General features: G+C 40.7%; 1 protein-coding gene across 2 annotated transcripts; it reads right to left on the bottom strand.

Moving 5' to 3' along the window:
• Nucleotides 1–20,274: 20,274 nt before the first annotated feature.
• Nucleotides 20,275–23,449, bottom strand: LOC122046809 (receptor-like cytosolic serine/threonine-protein kinase RBK2). Of its 2 annotated transcripts, none has more exons than XM_042607703.1 (9): nucleotides 23,082–23,449; nucleotides 22,896–22,990; nucleotides 22,507–22,800; nucleotides 22,137–22,388; nucleotides 21,906–22,060; nucleotides 21,730–21,809; nucleotides 21,487–21,622; nucleotides 20,888–21,037; nucleotides 20,275–20,650 (listed from the first exon to the last, which is right to left on the bottom strand). In XM_042607703.1, the coding sequence occupies exons 1-9, from the start codon at nucleotides 23,162–23,164 to the stop codon at nucleotides 20,462–20,464; spliced, it is 1,434 nt and encodes a 477-aa protein (XP_042463637.1). In that variant the 5' UTR covers nucleotides 23,165–23,449; the 3' UTR covers nucleotides 20,275–20,461. The 2 variants fall into 2 exon arrangements, 1 of the variants encoding a protein (XP_042463637.1); XR_006130385.1 differs by having other exon boundaries at nucleotides 20,510–20,650; nucleotides 20,888–21,054.
• Between the last annotated feature and the right edge of the window lie 615 nt (nucleotides 23,450–24,064).

The raw sequence follows: 24,064 nt of genomic DNA, 5'->3' as shown, positions 1-24,064 counted from the left end.
CTCCGCCCCTCATTTCTTATCTCTTACAAGCGACCTCCTTGTCGCTATCGTTCAACAGTTGCCTCTCAGCGCCATCATCGGCCATCCCGATCCGCTCCTGTGCATAGGGCGTCTTAGCTGAAGCCCTAACAGGGGAGGGGGTTTCTTCTCGCCATCACGAACAGGGAAGGGGGCTTCTTCGTCTCTCGCCGTCACCACCTGGTGACGACCGCGGACGACGATCGCCTTAGCGGTGCCCTTCTTCTTCTTCTCCACGCTGAAGCCACGGTCATTTTCCTCTTGCCGCCTTCTCTGTCGTCGCCTCACGCAGTCAACCCCCTCTCCTCATCTTGTCAACAACCCCTTTCGTCGTCGCCACCACTAGTGATTGTCGACTCCGCGCTGCCATCAACGATTACTGCCTCCAATCCACAACCGCCGATTTCATAGCCGTGATCACCCTCTGATTTGCGATATCATGCACTTCCAACACCAAACCAGTGTTTGATTTAGCCTTCCGGTCATCTGCTGTGTTTCCGGCCATCGAGCCGCTATGCTTTGTCCTTCGCATTACTATTATGATTGTGAGCCATTGTTACTAGCCGACCTATGAGCCGTTATTGTGTGTTATATTCCGACCTATGTGCTGTCGTTATATTTCGGCCTGCATGCCGCTGTAAGATTCATATTTCGACTTGTGTGTCGTTGTTGTCTTCCGGTCACATGTCGCCTTCCGGATCCATGCCACGCCCAACTCTGCGTCGTCAGACCCAACTTCATGACCAGCTCACCTTCCACCAGAGGGTCCCCTGGGGCCAGGGTACGTTCTAGTACTCATTATTCGTTCATTTCGTTGTTCTACTATTATTCGCTGCTTATATATTCGTGGGACTCACCTCGAACATCGGGGTACTAGGGACCGGGGCAACCCGGTCGCTGGCTACAGGTACTGTTGACCAGAGGACTTCTGACGACCTGGTCAGCACAGAAGATAGCTTACCATCCGGGTCATGGAGATGCGGTCAACATTCAGACACGTCATACCGACGGTTCCGTCTTCTCTGATTCCTGACAGGATCATAAATTATCCAACAATCAAATATACAAAATCTAAATTTTCAATAATCCAACAATCAAATATACAAAAGCAACTAAATATTTAAACAATCAAAATTTTTAATTTTTAATTGTTAATTGTATCATTGTAATAAAGAAACAATAAAGAATATAAAATAATAAAATAAAATAAAACTCACTTACCTAAAGGCTGAAGCTGCAGCGGCGCGTCACACGTGTGACCGATAGGCGGCAAGGGAGCTCCGTTGCTCCGGGACCCGCAGCAGCTAGGAGCCTAGGAGGTGGTGGCGACACAATAGTCTACTGGGCGGCGGCAGGCAATTTCTATGACTCTGTTCGCCGGCTCCCTTGTGAGTTGCGTCAGGCGGAACCGCAGCAGGGTTTAGCCGGAGATCCTGTTGGTTGGCAAGAGCCGTTGGTCGGCAGGAGGTGGACGGCGCCGCAGCGGTAGTGGGCAGATATGCGGCGGCACAGCGGCAGAAACGCGGTGGCACAGTGGCAATGGGTAGATAGGCGGCGGCACAACGGCAGAAAGTTGGCTTGCCTTTGGTCGGTAGAAAGAAAAAAAAAGGGCAAAGTTGTTTTCTCCGTGAGTGGCGGAAAGGAAAGAAAAAAAAAAAAGGGAGAGAGAGAAAAAAAATAAGCCTAATTTATACATATAAACTTTGTTCAAAATTAAAAAAAAACTAAATTTTCTTCATTGTCTTGTTTTTTTTTCCTCCTATGGCTGTGAAGAAGTCCCATTTTTTTTTTTTTCTATCGGTAAGGGGGGAAGGGGGGCGTCACCTCCTGTAGATCCGTTCCTGTTGTGAGCTCTTTTCGATTTATCTTGATGGTCGATAAAAAATTTTTATAGAGTCAAATCAATCATTTAGCCGATTTAAATTAGATATATAATGTCAACTAACAACAACAAATGACGACAAAAATAACAAAAAACGTAAGATGAGTTTATAAAATGATTCAAAGCCGACGAATCATACATTCATCAGCTCCTCGTGTACGAAGTCAAGATAAGGAATATGCTTGCGAGCACGATGAGAGATGTGAAGATTTAATTCTTGAGCTTAAATTGACGGCACCTCTTCAGTGAAAAAAACAAACAAGAATCAAGACATATTCCATTGCATGACTCGTCTTCTTCAAGTGGATGGCATGGAAATTACAAGAATAAGACTCCGTCTCATACAGCATCATATTCATTATCCATGCATGGAAACTGCATGCTTTTAATTTGTTGTCAAAATCATGGTACTATACTTCGAATTATTATGCAGGAAAAAAATATGGTAAATATTGATAGAAGATATAAGACAAAATAATAAAAAGAGCATTAGTTTTTTTTTTATCTATATCGTTAAAGACACCCTTCTTTTAAAAATTATCTAAACAACACTCTATTTATAGTTTGATACTAGAAATACTCGTCGTCTTTACTCCAACTTAAAATCGCCTTGTGTAAAGCAACACCCCACCACTTGGGGTTGTTTTGCACAAAACAGATCAGTTGACAATAAAAAGACATTTTAGATATAAAATAAAAGTGCGTGCTAATAAAAAGAAAGAATTTGATTTTCTACCAATATATAAAATATAAATACATCTAATAGATATTTATTTTATTATATTTTTTTTTACAATATATATATATATATATAATTTTTGATAATTCAAATTTCAATTGTTAAAATTAATGAATCCTAAACCGACCTAGTCTTAGAAAAGTTTCCTACCGGCCATCAATATCAATTCAAAAAGTGCTCTCATTGAAAATCATCAGTAGCCAACCTCTACAATCGACCCATCCTTGTAGGCTGCCATGCTCCTGGATACTAGAGCCATGAGCCGCAAACACGGTCGCTCCACGAGGTGAGGGATGCCACCATTAGCATCCGACCTCCACAATCAACTCAACGTTGTAGGCCGCCATGCTTCACTTGGATACTAAAACTGTGTGTCACAAACATGGCTGCTCCACTAGGTGGGGGTCGCGCGACCCCACCTAGGTAATCATACTTCATGCTCATTTCTATAATTTTTCCTTCAAATAGAGTATATGCATGTTTCAGTCGAGAATCGAATAGTGATACTCTTCACCAAGGGCCTTACTGTTGCACCGTACCTTGGGCCACTTTTTTTAGTTAGCACCGAGTATCCAACTTACACTGACTAATCTTAGGGGCGATTGACATGGTAAATAAGGCAACGCTTGTAGTGGGTGGCCCATCAGCACAAGTTCTTAGGTTAACCACTCATTAAAAGTAATTCATCCGTTAATTCATCAAAATTGAGACTCGATCCTTAAATGTATGGAAAATTGAGAAGGTATTCTACCACTATACCATTGTCCCAGAAGCCAATGCATAGCCAAGATTTACAATCAAAGGGGGCGAAATCAATAAATTTTAAAATTAATGCAACACAAAATCTAATTATCCAACTCTAAAATTCAAAAATATTTTAAAAAATAAAATTTTTTTTTTTTTGAAAATTTCAAGCATTAATGTAAGTCGATTTCACAATCTAAAAGCTTAAATTTCAAATTTAAATAGTTGAAAATGAATTTAAAATCAAAATTTCATCCTTAGTCTTTGGTAATTCTATTTGAAACAATAATCCGTCATTCTCCAAAATTTATCTATAACTCAAAGTTAAAGAATCATTATGATCTTCTTTTCTTATAATATTTAACATTCCTACATATAGGACTTCATTTCGATCTAAATAATTATCTAACTTACAACCTAAAAATAAAGTTCATTCAATTAATAAAATAAAAAAGAAAGAAAAAACTTGTTGACGTGGTTTGAAAAAAAAAGGAAAAAAGAGCTGCTCGTATAGGAGAGTAAGTTGAATTAGTTGAACAAATTTCATTTTTTTTAGAATTTTAAAATGAGATGAAAATTTAATCCAGTCAATGGAGTGGGGAGCTTGAATTGTGGGGTTCCCTAATCCATTAGCCTTGGTTTGTTGGTTCGAGACATCACGACGGAGAGGCGGTGAGGGAGTAAAATGTGGTGGGGATGCAGCGCGACGATCGGATCAACCACATGGAGTCACTCTAAGTGGTGCACGCGTAGTGTATTTGGGACCCGCTGCTGGCAGACGAGGGCCGGATCCAAGCGTGGACAGCTAGGAAGCGGCTTCATGATTTAAGATTCCGAATTCCTGATCCATCGCATCGTCGTCTCCCCTTTCCTCCACTGCTTGAAGACAACTGCTGAGGTTGTCCGTGCCCTCTTCTGCGCTGTCGATGACCACTAGCTCTTGCTCTCATGGAGACGAGCTGTGATGCCTTCCTCGATCCCTCTCATGTCAAAGTACACCTTGTAGGATTAAGTACAAGTGGACTTAATCTTCATAAAGTATAGGGATGATGATTTCACCTGAATCTGATAGGTCAACATCCGACGTGAATGGAAAAGGAAATGGAGGAAATTTTTATATCCTATTATAGTAAATGAGTATTTGGATATGAGTATTTTCAAGTATGGGTATGGAGGCGGATGTCGTAAAATCCTACCCATACCCTACCCGATATATATATATATATATGAGCATTTTCAAGTATGGGTATGGAGGCGGATGTCATAAAATCAAATTAGATTTTTTTCCAAGATGAATATATATATATTCATCTTGGAAAAAAGACCTAATTTGCCTCTTTATCCGATCGTTAACACATATCTCATCTTCTTTTTCATAAGAAATGTTCACCCGATCAAAGGAGCGCGAGATGAGGAAGAGCAAACAAGTACATTGAAATATTTTTTTTTTAAAAAAAATGAGAATAGTAGGGAGTAATAAGATGATGGGTAGAATATGGATATCCGAACCTTCGACGGGTATAGGGATGAATATAAAAGTTAAATACCTGATAGGTATGGATATGCATATGAGGATAGATATAATAAATAGGAATGGGTACGGAGGATATGAAATCCTACCGAAATCCTATCCATTATCATCCCTAATAAAGTGGGCTTACACTTGATTACCACACACAACTAATTATCATTAAAGTAACTAAATCCAATTAAATGATCTAATGCTTCAATGCATATAGATAGAGTTTGGATTAAATGGATGTGCATTTAATGTGTAAATCCAATACCTCAGTTCATTAGCGTTGATGGGATGTTAATAAAGGATGAGCTTTAAGGTGGATAGTCCCTATAGGATGAACTTAGTATATAAAGGAAGATGCTCATGAATTAGGGCATGTTTTAGAGCTTCTTCAACCCCCCTTTCTTCCCCATTGAGGACTAAGGTCTGCCGCCACTCACTCCTATAGAAGACTATTTCACACTAGCAAGAACATCGGCGACAAGTAAGAAGCAATAGTGTATTGAGATAGATTCAGGTAGCCATTCTTGAGCTATTGTTTCGATTTTCTATTGAGCCTTAAGGATTGATAATAACTACATTCTATTGTAAATGTCTCCTAAAGTTTATGTATGATGTATTACAACTCTTTCAATTGGTATCAGAGATTAGGATTGGCTTATTATCAGTTTTTAAGGTGTAAGGATTATTTTTCAATATTTTAGCATAAATATATCAATTTTTATATTTGATTCCATATCGATGAGCTAAATTGATGTATATTCATTGAATGTAGTATGGATAGATTAGGATTTAACCTATGAATCGAGTTTTTTGCATTATCTGCGAAAAACAAGATTGGCGACGCAATTTTAGGGTAGAAAATCATGTTCAGAAATTAGGTTTTCTGATATCAATAGATTGAAAGTCACAAATTTGCGAATAGAAGCTTCCCGAATCGATCAGCCAATCAATTGGTGTAAGGCTTAATTGATTGGGATGCTTAAGTGTAGGACCGTTGCGGCCGGCTAGGAAGGGGGTTATTGGATAGCCCTGTAAATTAAAAGCAGAACAACCCTTCCTCAAACTCTTTAAGTTAACACTTGCATAAGAATATAAAAGAAATAAAACATAAAGGAAGAGGCACGAGTGTTTACTTGGTTACAACCGATGTGGTTGTTAATCCAAGGAAATTGAAGCACTAAAATCTCCTTCAGGCGGAGAAGCCTCTTACAGCGTTTAGGCACAGAAAATAGAAGCTTAACTACAACTAGAAGCGCACAAGCGTTGGAATTACAAGTAATGAGTTCGTTGAAAAGCTTCTGAACCAAGACTATATTTATAGCCTTGGTCGGGGCATCTGAAAGGGTTCCGGGCGCCCTAGGGGGGGATAAAACTTTATCCCCCAACGTTCAAAACGCATTAGACACGTTCTGGTCAAACATGCCGGTCCGGGCGCCCTGAGGGGTTCCGGGCGCCGTGGGCTGGTCCGGGCGCCCCGAACTGTTCCGGGCGCCCCGGACCAGTAAAGTCAACCCGTGTTGACTTTTTCATCCGGGACCACTGCTCTGGTTCGGTTCGGCTCGGTCCGGGTCTTCTACTCCGGATCCGCTCGCTTGGGTGATCTCTGCCATCCGGAAAAGGGCTCACCCGAACCCAACTTTCGGTCTTCTCGAGCAGCCTTCCGCTCCGGCTTCTCGTCCCTCGGAATCGCTGCGTGTTTCCTTCTCGTCCACCAGCGTACTCATCCGCAGTCTCCGTCCCTCGGTCGCACCCCGTGCCGACCTTCTCGCTAGCTGCGTCTCTTGCTCTCCGAGCAATCTTCCGTTCCGTCTTTCGTTCCTCGGAACCACCGCACGCTTCCTTCTCGTCCACCGGGGTACTCTTTTACAGCACCTCGTCCCTCGGACGCACCGCATGTCGTCCTTCTCGCTAGTTGCATCTTCCGCTTGAGTACCTGTGCTCCTAACCTCCTGCACACTTAGACACAAGGTTAGAAACACACAGGACCTAACTTAACTTGCTGATGACACCAAAACAACCTTGGGGTTCCAACAATCTCTCCCTTTTTGATGTGATCAACCCAAGTTAAGCTAGGGTCAAAAATAGACATGAAAATGAAATAATTTATATTGCAATAACATGCAACAAGATAGAAAAAAATTAAATTTCAAAAATTCTAATTTTCAATTTCTGCCTCCCCCTAGACTTATACTTTTTCTTCGCCCCTTTTGATAACATAAAAAATTGGGGTTGCAAGAAAAAAATCTAAGGGTTGACACTTAGAAAAATTATAAAAATTTATTTCAATGATTTTCTGGAAAATATTTCAAAGTTAAGGAAAAATTTCTAAGTCAAAAATGATTTTTGAAAAGTTTCTAAGTTTTCGCCATTAAAAAAAAAATCTTTCTAAGCCCAAAACTTTATGCAAGAAAATTTAAGGGAATTGATAACATTAAAGGAAATTTTCTATGCATTTATTTATATATTTTATTCTAATGCTTTTATCAGAAAGTTTTAAATTTCTATTTTAATATATCATGACTTCTTAAATCACACTTTTTCAGATTTAAAGTAACAAGTATTAAACATGCAACAAATTGTATCATGTTAATTTCTATTAATAGTTTGTCGAGATACTTTAATCGACAAGCTATTTCTTTTAACTTTATAGACTTTACTTCACAAAATTCTTTCGATAACATAATTTGTAATTCAAAAGAATATTCGAAGAAAATTTTTGGCAATATTTCTAACTTGCAAAATTCTTTTATCAAAATATTTTGTAATTCGTAAGAATCTTTCGTCGAAACATTTTGCAATTCAAAAAATTCTTTTGATAATATTTCTAATTTGCATAATTCTTTCGAAATGATTGGTAAAGTGAAAACTCTTTCGATACTTCAAATTTTAAATCGTAAAAGTCTTTAGGCAACTTTTCTATTGAATTAACCAGTTGTTTAGAGGGTAGAGGTCATACCTTACTTACCTTGTCGGTCGTTGGTTCTCTCCCTGTTGAATTACTTTCTTCAGAAGATTCTCCCCCTTCATCGATGCTCATTGAAGAAGGGCTTTCTGTGTCCTCGGGAAGGACTTCGGCTGTTTCGCCAGTTTCACCAGTTTCTTCATTCTCGGACTGTTCTGTCGGCGGTTTAGTGTCCATTGAGTTGTCGGCTTCCAAAGGTTCTTCGTAGAGCTTTAAGAACTTCTCCCAAAGTTCTTTTGCACTTTTGTATTCTCCGACTCTGTTGAGATCTTCTTTTGGTATGGTGCTTAGGAGGTGAAATTCAGCTTGCCAGTTTGCCATAAACTCCTCACGTTGCTTGTGGGTCCAAAGACGTTTATCGATTTCTTCTCCGTACGCGTTTTTCGGTTCTTCATAACCAAATTTCATTATTAAAGAAATACCAAAATCTGAGTTAAGGTATACCTCAAATTTTTGTTTCCAAACAGCAAACTCCCCCTCGAATGCAGGTGGGTAGACGCTAGCTCCGGCCATTGTTTTGTTGCTTCAGACGGCGGTTAGTCCTTCTGAGGCGTCTCAGCTCTGATACCACTTGTAGGACCGTTGCGGCCGACTAGGAAGGGGGTTGTTGGATAGCCCTGTAAATTAAAAGCAGAACAACCCTTCCTCGAACTCTTTAAGCTAACACTTGCATAAGAATATAAAAGAAATAAAACATAAAGGAAGAGGCACGAGTGTTTACTTGGTTACAACCGATGTGGTTGTTAATCCAAAGAAGTTGAAGCACTAAAATCTCCTTCAGGCGGAGAAGCCTCTTATAGCGTTTAGGCACAGAAAATAGAAGCTCAACTACAACTAGAAGCGCACAAGCGTTGGAATTACAAGTAATGAGTTCGTTGAAAAGCTTCTGAACAAAGGCTATATTTATAGCCTTGGTCGGGGCGCTTGGGAGGGTTCCGGGCGCCCTTGGGGGGATAAAACTTTATCCCCCAACGTTCAGAACGCATTAGACGCGTTCTGGTCAAACATGCTGGTCCGGGCGCACGAAGGGGTTCCGGGCGCCCCGGGCTGGTCCGGGCGCCCCGGACCAGTAAAGTCAACCCATGTTGACTTTTTCATCCGAGACCACTGCTCTGGTTCGGTTCGGCTCGGTCCGGGTCTTCTACTCTGGATCCGCTTGCTTGGGTGATCTCTGCCATCCGGAAAAGGGCTCACCCGAACCCAACTTCCGGTCTTCTCGAGCAGCCTTCCGCTCCGGCTTCTCGTCCCTCGGAATCGCTGCATGTTTCCTTCTCGTCCACCAGCGTACTCATCCGTAGTCTTCGTCCCTCGGTCGCACCCCGTGCCGACCTTCTCGCTAGCTGCGTCTCTTGCTCCCCGAGCAATTTTCCGCTCAGGCTTTCGTCCCTCGGAACCACCGCACGCTTCCTTCTCGTCCACCGGGGTACTCTTCCGCAGCACCTCGTCCCTCGAACGCACCGCATGCCGTCCTTCTCGCTAGCTGCGTCTTCCGCTCGAGTACCTGTGCTCCTAAGCTCCTGCACACTTAGACACAAGGTTAGAAACACACAAGACCTAACTTAATTTGTTGATCACACCAAAACAACCTTGGAGTTCCAACATTAAGTTCACAAATACAAGGGCCTAGAATCGATCAACTGATTGATTTGTGTTCACCAATCGATTAACATGAGTCAACCGATTGGGATTACTTGATCGCGACAAAAGTTTAACAAAGAGCTTCTAGATCATTTGGCTGATTGATTGGGGTCACTAATTAATTAGCTAATCTATTGAAGATCGTAAGAAGCCAACAAAGAATTTCTAGATCAATTGGCTAATCGATTAGGGTCACAAATCAATTGAAGATTATAAGAAATCAACAGAAAGCTTTTGGATAGATCAACTGATCGATTGGGGTCACCAATTGATCAGCTAATCTATTGAAGATCGTAAGAAGTCAATAGAAAGCTTTTGAATCGATCAGCTAATCGATTGAGGTTCACCAATCAATTGACTAATCGATTGGAGTTCACTGGTTTATCTATAGAAGGTTTCTGAATCGATTGGCTAATTGATTGGCATTAGTCAATTAGTGAACTGATCGATTGGGGTGGATGAATGAACGAACAGAAGTCTTCTGGATTGATCAGTGGATCTATTCATGTGTGTTCAATCGATTGGCACGCGTGTGAATCAATTTATATCCATTCTTGATCAATTGATGAAAGTGTCAATCGATTGATATCTAATACTAATCGATTGATAATTGAATTTAGCTTAGTTTTCAATAATTTTTTCCTGGATTCTTCTTTGCTCTTGTTACTTACTCAAACCTATACTACCGCCATAGCAAGAATTATTGGGGAGGCTAGGAGTATTAGTGTAGAGGGATGTTTGTGTTGGATCGAGTCACACATGAGAGGGGAGGGTGAATCACGTGGTTTTGAAAATTCATCTTTTTGGTTTTGAAATCAAAGTATGCACAACGAAAATTAAGTACGAAAGAGAACACAAGAAAACACGATCGATTTACTTGGTTTGGAGCCTTCAGCGACTCCTACTCCAAGACCCAGGTCCCGAGGATCTATCGATGGGTAATCCACTAAATTACCTCTTCCAGTCCTCTGGAAGAGGGAATCGAGTACAAAGAAGGTAGGACAAGTGTAACAAACTACACTTCCCTTTTTCAGTAATTAAATACAAAAAAAATAACTTCATTTCCGACACATAGGGATCGATGTGAAAGCGCTTGCATGTTGGTGTCGATCTGCCAGCCGTGATCAGAAGTCCTCAAAATAGTCATCGGGCGTAGCAGTTTCGCAGGAGAGTCATAGCATGAAGTTGGAGTAGTCAGAACCTCGAATTGAGGCGTAGTATCTTGTATAGTAGTTGTTGAATGAAGCTTGGTCGAGACTGTCTTATAAAGGCCATGGAAGGCACCTTCCATAAGTGTTAAAGGCGTCTCCGATGGGTTAAATCTAATCTAGAAGTCACTGCGTTTTATCTACGACGATGTCCAAATTTTATCCCTTGGAAGGTGCCTTCAAGCCATTGTGCGAAGGCGCCTTCCACTGCTTAAAGACGCCTTCGGGTACTGTTCATCTGAAGACTTTTTACTCCTTTTGCCCTGCAAGTTGTGTTAGTCCAAAACTAAAATATTTAACCTGAAAACAAAGTTAGCACAGTGAAAATAAATAGTAATTAGCTTCTGTCCTCCCAAGACCAGGAACTAGTCAAGATCTCAGATTAGGGATCCAAAATGGACTTAATATGGACCGACGCCTACCGTCCCTCAGCTGGGAAGCGTCCTCACAAAGTCACTCTCCTCCAGTGACTTACCTTTACTTACCATCTTACAGTCGGTTGACTAGCCTTTTGACCCACTGGGTCTTCATGCCAGTTGTCTGGTCCCCAGACCCAACTTGACTTCTGCCGGTTGTCCAATCCCACGGATCCAACCAGACTTTCTGCCAGATATTCGATCGCCTGTTGACCTATCCGGACTTCGCACTAGTTATCTGGTCCCGTGGATCTAGCTGAATTTCAACCTGGTGTCCGGTCCTTCGGACTTATCAATTCCTGCACACTTGGTAACGCAATTAGATCACAAAACACCCCACTTAACTCACTTGTCATTCATCAAAATCTGAGTTAGACCGTTAGTACAATCTGCACCAACAATTTGTCCATGCTAAGGGTGATTGGCTCAAAGGAAAATCATTCTTATGCTGAATAAATATTTAAGAAATCTCACAAATTAAGTTAAACTTCTTGATCGTACACATGGTGTGTCGGCCTAAAGGAAGGGGCATTATGTGGCCGGTTAGAGGCATTGTGAGTGATGCTAGAAAATATAAGCTAACGAAGGAAGCTCATGAATAAAGTATCATGTGCATAATATGTCGACTCAAAGGAAGGTGAGTTATGTGGTAGATGAAGGTAATCATGAGTTATTTAAAGAGTATCAATAGCAAGTTACAATTTAGCCTAAAGACTTAATGTAATGTTGCACTAAATATCTCCATTAATGCCCACATAGTTGCATGTTTTGATTGTTGCATAACTATAAAGATACATACATTGTTTGTTAAATTGAGCTATATTTTTTGTTTTTATTTATGTAGTATTCTCAATGTCTGCTAATTTGAGCAACATCACCGTGCTTACCGGCACAAACTTTGGACAATGGAAAGAGCATATTATAGTTTTATTAGGCTACATGGATCTAAACTATGCATTTAGGCATGATCTCCCTGCACCTTTGACTGATGATTCTACGATGGATCAGAAGGTGAACTTTGACAAGTGGGAGCGATCTAATTGCATGAGTCTGATAATCATGAGAATGTCAATTCCGAAATCACTTAGGGGTTCAATAACTAAGAAGGAGGATGCTAAGACCTTCCTTAAGGAATTAGTGGACCGGTTCATCTCAAATGAAAAGGTTGAGACTACTACACTTCTCACGAAGTTAGTGTCCATGCAGTACACAAGAAAGGGTAATATTGGGCAGTACATCATGGAGATGCCCAACTTGGTTATAAGGCTTAAAACACTAAAGTTAGATATGTCTGAAAGTGTCCTTTAAACTTTATCTTAGTCTCTCTGCCAGCACAGTTCACTCCTTTTAAGATTAGCTAAAATACTTAAAAGGAGAAATTGGCACTAAATGAACTCATAGGTTAGTGTGTACAGAAAGAAGAGAGATTGAGAGGTGACACATCTCAAAGTGCTCACTATGCATACTCACCTCAGTATTTGAATAAGAAAAAGAAGAAGATAATGGTAAGAATAAGGGTAAATAACTTGCAATGATTGGGACTTCAGGGTATAAGGTGCAAAAGCAACAAGATCCGGACCCAACTTGTTTCTTTTGTAAAATGATGTTGAATTTTGAGAGATGTCCTAAGGCAATCACCTTATGGTTTTTGCTATTTATTATATATATATATATATTCACTATTTGAGTGCACATTCTCTATGTGTATGACTGGATCTTAAACTCACGTACTGAATGTCCGCGATACAATTCATAGCATAAGAGAACTTGTGATTAGATCACAACTTGTGAGTATCTCTACATGTGCAATTATGAATGTATTGGAATATTCCCTAGTCGATAAATCGGGCATCATCGATTCTGATAGACTAATACGAGTTATACTCTTTAGTTCGACCAAGCAGCTATTTCTCACAAGTTGGAGACATTGGGATGTCGAGAGTTAAACGTGGATGCTAGTTATGGTAACTAATTTATTGGAGTGACTTGCTGTAAGACTTCATATGGTTATCTACATATATAGATATGTCAATGAAGCTCTTATTGCAGCTCGAGTGCAAGTTTCCTTCGACTTGAGGTATACAAGTCACCTTGGTCATGAAGGCTGATCTTTGACATCTTAAGCAAGCATCTCATTGAGATGTGGACTCGGGATGATTAGGTATAAGACGAAGTGCCCGAAGGTGTTTGGATATCCCACAGAGGATTCACCACTCCTTGTGAGGAGACGTATACCCTATGGTCACTCGTTAGGTTTATTACTCAAAGCATTTGGCCAAAGTATCACATGTTAAGAGTATGAGACTCTTAGACACACGTCGGAGTAATTTGAATTCGCAGAATGAGGAAGTATTACTTGAGCTATGTGTGACATAGTCAGCCTAGTGAGGACTGACACATATGTTGGTGCAATATCCTTCTGGTCAAGTTGATCAGATTGACTAAGCTTGAGTTGGCGCAAGCTTGAGTCTTGACGTTTGAGTTTCGATGTTTAACAATACATGGAGACTGACAATACGTGGAGATTGCAGGTGCAATCGTCCGATTGGGGAGATTGTTGAAGCTAGGTGAAAGTCCTGGTAAGTGAAGCCAGACAAGTGAAAGTCCCGGTGAGTGAAGTCGGGCAGTGGGAAAATCCTGGTGAGTGAAGTCAGGTGAAAATTCTAGTGAGTGGAGCTAGGTAAAAGTCTTGGTGAGTGAAGCCAAGCAGAAGAGAAGTCCTAGTGAGTGAAGCTAGGCAGATGGAAAGACCTGGTGAGTGAAGCCAGACACGTGGAAATCCAGGCGGGTCAAGGTTGACCGGACAACTGGTATTGAGAAGTCCAAGCAGGTCAAAGGATTGACCGGATACTTGGCACAAGGAAATTCATATGGGTTAAGGGTGACCGGACATCTGGTGGAAGGAAGTCCAAGTGGGTCATGGAGGATCGGACACTTGACATGAGACGGTAAATCTAAGTAGGTCAAGGAGGACCGCACTTGGTGATCAGAAGTCCAATGAGAAGTTGGCAAAGAGAAAGTCCAGATGGGTCAAAAGTTGACTGAACACTTAGCGATCGTAAGCCCAATAGGGAGTTGGCATGGAACTAGGAAGTTCGGACGTAGTAAACTTCCGAAGGCCATAACTTTTGACTGGGATATCGGAATGAGGTGATCTCATATGTGAAACAAAGCTCGTTTCTAGCTCTACACATTTTCTACTTGCCAATTGAATGGGGGAGTCAATCGATCAGCCAATCGATTGGTTGACGCGATTTGGTGCAAAAACTGTCTTGATCGATTGGGTAATCGATCAAAACTTCTCCAATCGATTGGTCAATTGATTGAGAGAGTTTCTGAGCGAATAATGAGCTTTTGAATTGATCAGTTGATCGATTGAAAGCTTCCAATCGATTAACCGATCGATTAGGCTCAGTTTTTGTCGCGAGAACGCAAGGCAAATAGAATCGATTCCAGATTTTCTGCAAAGAGCACAGAGGTGCTCTGAATCGATCAGTCCATCGATTCAGGCCTTCCCAATCGATCAGCCGATCGATTGAGATTCGACCGTTGTGCAGGAAGCGAGCAATGGACGGCTGGGATGGCACAGATCTGACATGGCAATCGATTTGGAGCCCTAGGAGTGCAAGGTATATAGCCGTTGGCGAGCTTCTTCACTGCAACACTTCTCCCGATCTTCACATGCTCTTCCTCGACGCTCACAACCAGTTCTTGGAGGCTCTTGGGGACAAGTGTTGGTACACTTCCAAGGTTCAAGAGGCAACAAGCAACAAGTAAACAAGAAGAGAGGGTTTTACACTTGTATTCATTGTATTTTTCTTCTTGTGTTGAGTGTTGTACGTGTGAGTGTTGTACAAGGTTTCTCCACCTCCGGTAGTTACTAAGAAGGAGTATTTTCTTAGTGGGGAGTGCTCGTGTGTGTGGATCCTTGGATTAGTCACCTCATCTTGAGGTGGATACTAAGTAAATCCTTGTGTAAGCGTTGTAAGTTTTGTTTCGTGTTCATTCCGCTGTATATCATCACCAAGAAGCAAGCAACGAGATGCATGACGAGCTATTCATCCTCCTCTAGCACCAAACGACTCTAACAACATAGACCATGTCCTGAACCAAGTGGGTATAAAACGAGTGAAAGGAACATGACACGACTTATCGTAGCTGTTGAAGGGTTTGGAAGTGGTTATGAGATCAACTATAATTTTTTGATTAATTGGGGATCATTATGTACTACTAGGTGTCACTCATTATCGTTCCATAATTAATGATTAATTATGGACGGTCAACATAATCGAGAACCTATAAGGTCACACACACTACGAGTTTATCTAAGAGACATAAAACGAATTTGAGAATTGGATTCTCAGATCGAGAGAGATTAAGTCTGATTGAACCAAATAAAAGGTAAATATGGAATCAGAATGATGCAACGAAAGCACGGATGAGTCATGTCTTTTGAAGATGAGTTGGACGCTTTTTAATTTAATTAATGAACTAAATTAGTTTTGATTCTTTAATTAAAAGAGGTTTAGTTATTGAACTATATGATTTGATTTTGAACTAAACTTAAGGTTATTATTATGAATTAAGATAGTAGGGATCCTCTGGTCCGCAAATTGCGGATCAGGGGATGGTCCACTGATGTGGACCCTTGATTTGAATGGACCCCATCTATTTAAAGATGGGGTCCATCCAAATCAAGGATCCTCATATAATGGACCATTCTCTGGTCTGCAATTTGTGGACCAGAGGATCTGCTCTCGAATTAAGGATTAGTGGAAACGGATTTGGATTTGAACTAAATTTGATAGGAGATTTATAAATAAAAGGATAAGAGAGAAAATAAATATGATTTTAGAATTAAATTTAATTTTGGAATTAAATTTTATTTTTCCTTATTTATTTTCTCTCTCCTCTATTTATCTCACGTAAAAAAAAAATGAAAGGTTGGTTCGTTCGTTTTTTCTTCTTCCACCGTTTTTCCGCCGCCGACCCTGTCCCGACGCCACCGTCTCCAGAGCTTCAGAAGCCGCCGGAAACTCCGGGTGAAAGACATCTACGTTTGGAAACCTCCTTCCATCGGTGTTGGAATTCGGAAGCCGAAGGCACGAGCGTCGCAGCGTCGTAGCCGCACGCCACTGCGCGACAGCCCCTTCGGAAGGGCTGTCCGGCCATCTAGCGACCTCTTCCAGTTGATCGACGACTTCCAGCCATCCAGCAGCTATTGTATCTGCCAGACAGCAAGAAGAAGCCGCTGCTTGCCTGCTGCCGAGAACTTCCAGCCGCCAGAAAAAGGTTTCCAGCAGCTGCGAGCTTGCCGGAATATTGCTGTGGTCATCGGAGCTCCTGCCGACGACTGCCCCTTCTTCTGGAACCTCTTGGCATCAGCTTCGTTTCTGGCAGCAGCGAGGATACTATGAGACAGCAGTAATGTCTATCGTTCATCTCCCTTCGTTGTCACCGGGCTTGATCTGTCACCGGAAGTTTTGTTCCGATTACCAATGGTTGTTGCCGGAACAGTGCTGGCTTCGGACCTATTGTCCCTCGAGGGCAGCGAGGTTTTGCCTCCGAACAACGACTACAAAAGTTGTAGTCGCGGGTTGATTTGTATCGTTTGGTTGCAATTGTTGCTGGATACAAATCGGATTGTTATCCCTCTCTCGGATCGAACCGTCTCTCACCTTTGGCTAGTACCGAAGTGGAGACACAACTTGGACTTATTGAAGTCGTATCAAAGATAGTTCCACGTGGATACAAGTAGTGGCGAGACTTCAAAGTGTCGCTTGATTGATCTCCTTCCCACTTCAGATCATCCGATGGAATTTTCTACGCATCATCTGTCAGGTATATCTAGCGTAATTTACTTTCCGTAAAATTTTAATTATGCGATTATGTCTGGTATATTTTGTGTTATGCTCTATGTTCATGAACATATACTTTTGGTCCCCTCGGATGGGTCTAGTGGCTAGCACATGAGGTGTTGTCACCATGAGGTATGGGGTTCGAATCTCGGCAAAGTCGAGGTAAATGCCTCCCTTATGTGCTAGTCACTATTCCAAAAGCTAGTAGTCGCCCGTGATTTACCTCCTCCGTTTTGGCCCTGGGACGGGTTGGCGGGGGCGCTGGGGGTCGGCGAGCGTATTCGCCTTTTGCTACCATGAACATATACTTTTGGCTCATTGTATATACTGTAGTTTTTTTATATGTATGCAAGATTTTGACTTTCTTGGATATAATATTAACTGTTACAGTTTTACATTTGGTTACTGTAAATATGATGTGGACTTCATTTGGAGTCATAAAGTTAAATCATTATTTACCACTACAGTTTAGCATAAGATTTTGGTAAATATAATTTAAACTCAGTTTAAGTCATAAAGAGGACTTTTTGAGAATGATCACTTGTAGATCATATTTTGTATCATTCTTGTAATACACATTCACATTTGATCTATGTTGTTAATGATATTAATACTGTGATTACTGTTGGATCTTATTATAGTTATAGTAGCTATGACTTCTTTAGTCCTATACTAATTGATTTAATGAACGAGATTGTTTAAAGGGATATTTAACCCATAAAGTTTGGCATGTTGAGCTCAACTAAGGGGTTGTGTGGTGTATAAAAAATCAAGTATAGTCTAAGTGGGAGATTGTGGGTTTAAGTCTACATGGGTGGACTAAATCCAACTGAGTCCACATGAGTGAACTTAATCTCCATAAGGTGGGTTTATACTTGATTAATACACATACAACTAATTATTATTAAAGTAACTAAACTTAATTAAGTGATCTAATACTTCAATGCATATAAAGAGAGTTTGGATTAAATGGATGTGGATTTAATGTGTAGATCCAAACTCGGTTAATTAATATTGATGGACTATTAATGAGGGATGGACTTTAAGATGGATAGTCCCTATAGTATGAGCTTGGTATATAAAAGAAGATGCTTATGAATTAGGGCACTGTCAAGAGCTTCTTCAACCCCCCCCCCCCCATTGAGAGAGGACTAAGGTTTGCTGTTGCTCACTCTTGTAGATGACTATTCCACACTAGCAAGAACACTATCGACAAGTAAGAAGCAATAGTCTATTGAGATGGATTCAGGTCAGCCATTCTTGAGCTATTGTGTTGGTTTTCTATTGAGCTTTAGAGATTGATAATAGCTATATCTTGTTGTAAATGCATCCTTTAGTTCATGTATGATGTATTGCAACTCTTTCACACCTCATTTTTCCTTGCTCGTTTCAAATTCTTCTATCAAAATTGCTGTGATTCACCAATCTTTGCCCCTCAAATCACGGCTTCCTAATTGTAAAGAGGAGTAATTCAATTTACATTAAAATTCAAGATTTTTTTTTAAAAAAAAAATCTAAGGGGGGGGGGGGCGGTCACACCCCTTCGTCCCCAAGTGGCTATGCCCCTATCGGGGGATATTTTTTTCTTCTTCTTCTTCTTATTTTAGTTGGCATCAGATATTCATCTTACGTCGACTAATCGTAGGGGTGGTCGGTCAAGCTCCATAGAAGTGTTTCACAAGCCGCTAGAGTAAATAGGGAAGCACTCACAACGAGCGGATCATCAACCCAACATTCTTAGGTCAACCGTCGATTAAGAAAAATTCATTCGTTAATTCGCTGAGTCTAAAACTCGATCCTTAGATGCCTAAAAAACTGAGAAGAAACTCTGCCATTGCAACATTACATCGAGATGGTTTTTTTTTTTTTTTTGATAATCCAGATATCCAATTCTTTTATAGCAAAAGATCACATTCACCCCAGATGCACCTCACAGTCCGTCCCTAGATTATATAAAAGAAGATTAAATATGGAATTAATTTATAGTTAACTGTACGGTTAGAGGATGATAATTGATATGTTGTCCTCTTCCCTTTTAACATTACTCCTCTTCATCATCTCATTAATTCATCCTTCTCTGCCCTTCTTTACTTAAAATTCATTTTAACTAAAGCCAAAGATTCCTAGGTCAATCTTCATTTCTCTATAATCTGTCAGTATCCAACTCATTGATGCAACACATTCATCACCCACATTGATTTCTCTATAATCTGCCAGTAGCCTCTCCTCTTAGTAAAAAGTATTCTCCCCATCAACAATTAAGTCATTGTTACCAGCGTGCCGTCTTTTCATTTTTCAGACAGATCAAGTATTGTCTTTTTCCCAAAAGACAATTTAGAGAAAAATAAAGATGAGGGGTTTTTAAACTGTATGCATATTGATGTATTCGGAGATAACCCGTTCGCATTAGCCACCTTCTCTATCCTCTGTGTGGGACAGATATCCACTATTGGACCTTGCCCGGCTAAAGCTCACATACGGAAATTCCCTCAGGTGGAACACTCCTAGCCGAGGAGACTCTCTCCGACCTCAAGCTCCAACAAATTTTGACATTTTGCCATACCATGTGACCTGCAACCATCCTTAGTAGGACAAACAAAGGTGAGGGTGACACCTGGCCTGGCTAACGGCCCGACCAAGTCAGGCATAAGACTCAACCGTGCTATCTCCTCTAGGACTCAACTTTGCATTGCCCGACACTATTATCTATGCATGTGTTGGGTGACAGGGCATGTACAATGGCTAACGCGTGGCCTGGTTCCTTATTCATGTGGAGATTCACTTCCATCCTCTATATATAAGATGCTACAATGGTAGGTAAAGATATGATTGTCTTCTCACGTACAAATGTCACTCTTGTCCCTTAGTTATTAGCTCTCCTCATTTTCTTTTTTTTTTATGGCGCATCGGCAAGCCCTCACTTCTAGCCCGGCGCTGACTTAATCGTCAGAGAGATCACGTTGGCATCTGTTGACACTTATTGACTCGCATAACTTTGATGCTTGATCAGTCGAGAGGACAGACACAACTACAACACTGAATTTTCTATAAAAAGCTAATCAAGAAAGAAAACCAAGAAAGCCACCGTATGAAAGGATATTTTTTACATGTTTAACTTCAAAGTTATGATGGAATCCGGTGTATCCGTACGATGACATCAGAAAATCGAAATAGACAAGAGAGAGAAATGGCGTGAGCACGTTGAGTAGGACACATCACAGATAATTTCTTTTTCTATCTTCCTTCAAATTTCACAATAATATCTTTGAATATATCATCTTCTCTACTTTAATCTCCAAGTAAAAGGGGGAAAAAACCTTGTTGTTCAACTGTTTTCCTTAGATCACAATGCATTTATTTAGTCCACAAGATCACTTCCTAACTGTGAAACATCATAATAATTGAGTTTTTGTTTTGTATTGTTTTGTACACAACTCAAGCTACTAAATTCACAAAGTTGAGTCATGGTCCAGACTACTGGTTTTGGAAGTCGAAAGCAATCTGCTTGTGCCGATCCAAATCGTTCAAATTCTTCGTCTCATTGTATTCATCCTCATCGTCGTCGTGAGTCCCCTCAGAGTTTGTCCTCCTTCCAGTCTCTTTCTGATGCGTTGTAATCCAGCTATCACCTTCATCTTCTTCCCCTGTCAGCGCACTTATGACCTTGACACACACCAAGAATTTCCTTAGTCCTCCTTGAACTCACCCAATGAAAGATGCATTACACAGGAAGACCTTCACTTTAGATACGCAGTAAAAGTTTATCATGCATACGTGAACTTTAAATTACTAAATGAAGTTACTGGATCGGATCGGATCGAACAAAGGACGACATCTGAATTGGGATGAATTAATCTAACTGAAGAAATCTATTAATATGTAGATGCATCATCAGTATACCTTGCTCATGCAGGGGCGCATAACAGGAGAGTGCTGAATGCATGAGCGCGCCGTGTTTGCTGCACGAATTAACTGCATTTCGTCGTAAGAATCACCCAGAGAAGGATCGACCAGCTCCTTGATCTTGTCCTGCTCGAGCAGTGGCTTAGCCTGCAACAAGGCCATATCTGTATCTTACTTAATCATTTAAAGAAGAAAAAGATTAATAGGACAATCAGAAAAAATTTATTTATATTATTAACAATGTTCATCAATAAAATCGTTTATCTTTAAAACTCTAAATATATATAAAAAAGATCAAAATTAATAAATAATCTTGTATTATCAAACTCTATAATCAACCAAATAAATTTAAAATATAAAACTCTCAATAACATTTAAAGAATTAAGTCAAGTCAAGTCAAACTTAGCCAAACTCAATTTCATACAAATTAAATCAAATCAAACCAAACCAAATTTAAATAATCATTAATTCAATGATTTGGTTCATTTTAAACTCGATATAGCTACCTTTTCAAATAAATTTGAATACAACAAAACTAATTCGGCTAATTGACTCATTTGCAACCCTAGAGATAAAGCTCAACAGATCGACCTACCCACATCGACAGGCTCTCCTGCTCCGAAGTGATGGCCCTGCGGCCGGTGATGAGCTCGAGCAGCAGGATGCCGAAGGCAAACACGTCGGTCTTCTCGTCGACAACACCATCGGTGCAGTACTCAGGAGCAAGATATCTGCTTGGAAGAAGAAGAAGAAGAAGAAGAAAAAGAAGAAGAAGAAGAAGAAGCAGAGTAGCTAGAGTTCAAAACAAAGTGCTTGATACACGAAGTTGTTTACAGACCCAAATGTGCCTTCAAAGTTTGACGATGTTTGGTGTGTTACTTGATCTGGCAGCCACTTTGCAAGCCCAAAATCGCATATCTGGTTGACAAATCGCCGGAATTTTCAGTTATCTAGACGAGAGAGAGAGAGAGCGCTAGATTTTACATGAATATATACTTGAATCTCGATCGATACCTGTGGTTCAAAGTCCTCAGTGAGCAGTATGTTGGCAGCTTTAATATCGCGATGAATGATGCGTCTTCGGCACCTCTGATGAAGATACTCGAGCCCCTTCGCCGTCCCCACGGCGATCTTGTATCGTTTCTCCCAGTCCAGTCTCTCCTCCGACTCTGAACCAGTATAATTAGCGATCGTCCACCAGACGAGCAGTCGTCCCCAATATATCTAGCTAATTTTGCTTCTTACCGTGAAGAAAGCTTTCCAGACTTCCATGCGGCGACAGGACGAAGACGAGATGCATGCCCCCTTCCACCTCGGCTCCGATCAGCTTGGCTGTGTTTGGGTGATTCACGTGGACTAGAATTCCCATTTCGGATAGGAAATTCTGAGTAATTTCATCGCTCGTGCCCTTGGCGATCCTTTTTACCGCCACGAGCTGGCCATCATCTAGACATCCTCTGTAAATCTCTGAGAAGCCTCCTTTCCCTATCAGATTCTCTGCGAATATAATCGACATGAAATTTACCGGTTAATCAATCCTACAAACAAATAATCATTTTTTGAATGGGATGATCATATAAATATATATATTTATATATATAGATTCGGGATGCACCAGGGCTGAAGTGGTCGGTTGCCTTCTCGAGCTGAGAAATGGTGAAGTTTTCGCAAGAAGGCATGACGAAGAAAGGCGGCGATGATTCTTGGTTTTCGGAGAGGCTTTTGCTGCTGCTCCTCCTCCCTGTTTTGGAGTGCTTCGCCATGCCGAAGGGAGGGAAGCTGGAGAAGCGTCTGAAGGATTTGTGCCTCCACAGGTGGAAGAAGCCGTGCCACAGAGAGTCGATTCGGTCGATTTGGGTTTCCTCGCTGGAAGTGCTCTCCTTGGGGCTCGTCTCCAAGCCTTTCAAATCTGCACATCGAAATTCGTAAGGAACAGAACGGCGTCCGTTAATTAAAGCGAATTATAACTAGCAGCGAGACGAGACGAGACGAGAATATAATTGCCTGGAGCAGAGAGGGAGGTGGGTAATCTCGAGCGATGGCGTTCGCGCGCTGGATTGACGGGTTTCCCATGCTTTGGAGGTTTCCTACTGCACAATCTGAATCCAAGAACAAGTTTAAACAAATAAACAGACTAACAAAAAATGAAGGGAATTGAATTATAGTTTGGAGCTACTGAAATTAAAATACCTGCGAAGTGCGTGGCTAGTGCATTCCCCAGTATCCTCCATTTTATGCCTCCAAGAAAACAATGGGATAAAAGTCGGAATCATTCTTCTTCTTCTTCCTCCTCCTCCTCCTCCTCCTCCTCCTCCTTGGCTTGGCTTCTTTGCTTTCTAAATATGTAGCTTCAGCCAAATTTATGCGCCGAACGCTGTCCTCTCTCCGCAAATAGTCGAGTTTGTTGTATTGGAGGAGAGAGATGGGATCAATGGCAGAAATGGCGAGCGGGAGAAGAAGAAGAAGATTGGTTGCGACCTTCGCTCTCCTCCTCCACTCAATAAAACGTTGAGAGGCAGGCGACGCGAGAAGAGGCCGAGACAATCTGCAGAGTGCGAAATTATAATCTACCCAATTAATCTGTAGGAATTATATGAACAATTTATTAAAATGATTAAATGTATGATTTTCTCTTTTTTTTAAAAAAAAAAAATATATGACCTTCTTCTTTACATTTTAAAATGGACCCGGACTAAAATTCAGGTAGGCTAATACCTGTTTCCGTCCTTGTTCGTAAGGCCTATATATATATATATATATATATAAATAAAGGTAAATATGAAAATTGTAGATGGTCCATGGGAAGTATTTCCACGGCTATTATTGGAATTCAACCTTTACTTAAAAAGGTGCTGCTGTGATTTCATTCTGCATGTGCCAAATCAACTTGGCATAGATAAGATTCATGCACTAAGCTGTGTTTAAAGACGGGGACGTCTCGGAAATATAATCACTTCTTACTGTAAGAGCTATGATATTCTTAAGAAAATTTTTTAAGAATAAATATATAAATGATGTGATTCATTATTTCATTTTTTTTTTTGGATCCTATCATTTATATATCTACCTTTAAAAATTTTCCTTAAAATTTTTCTTTAAGAATATCATTTCTCTTATTACAATTTAAGATTCATACACTACTATTATGCATAAAAGTTTTTTTTTAATAAATG

The sequence above is a fragment of the Zingiber officinale genome, chromosome 2B (assembly GCF_018446385.1).
Source record: "Zingiber officinale cultivar Zhangliang chromosome 2B, Zo_v1.1, whole genome shotgun sequence".
Classification (NCBI taxonomy): Eukaryota; Viridiplantae; Streptophyta; class Magnoliopsida; order Zingiberales; family Zingiberaceae; genus Zingiber; species Zingiber officinale.
Note: the sequence above shows the minus strand (reverse complement) of the source record. Positions and strands in the feature narration are given on the sequence as shown.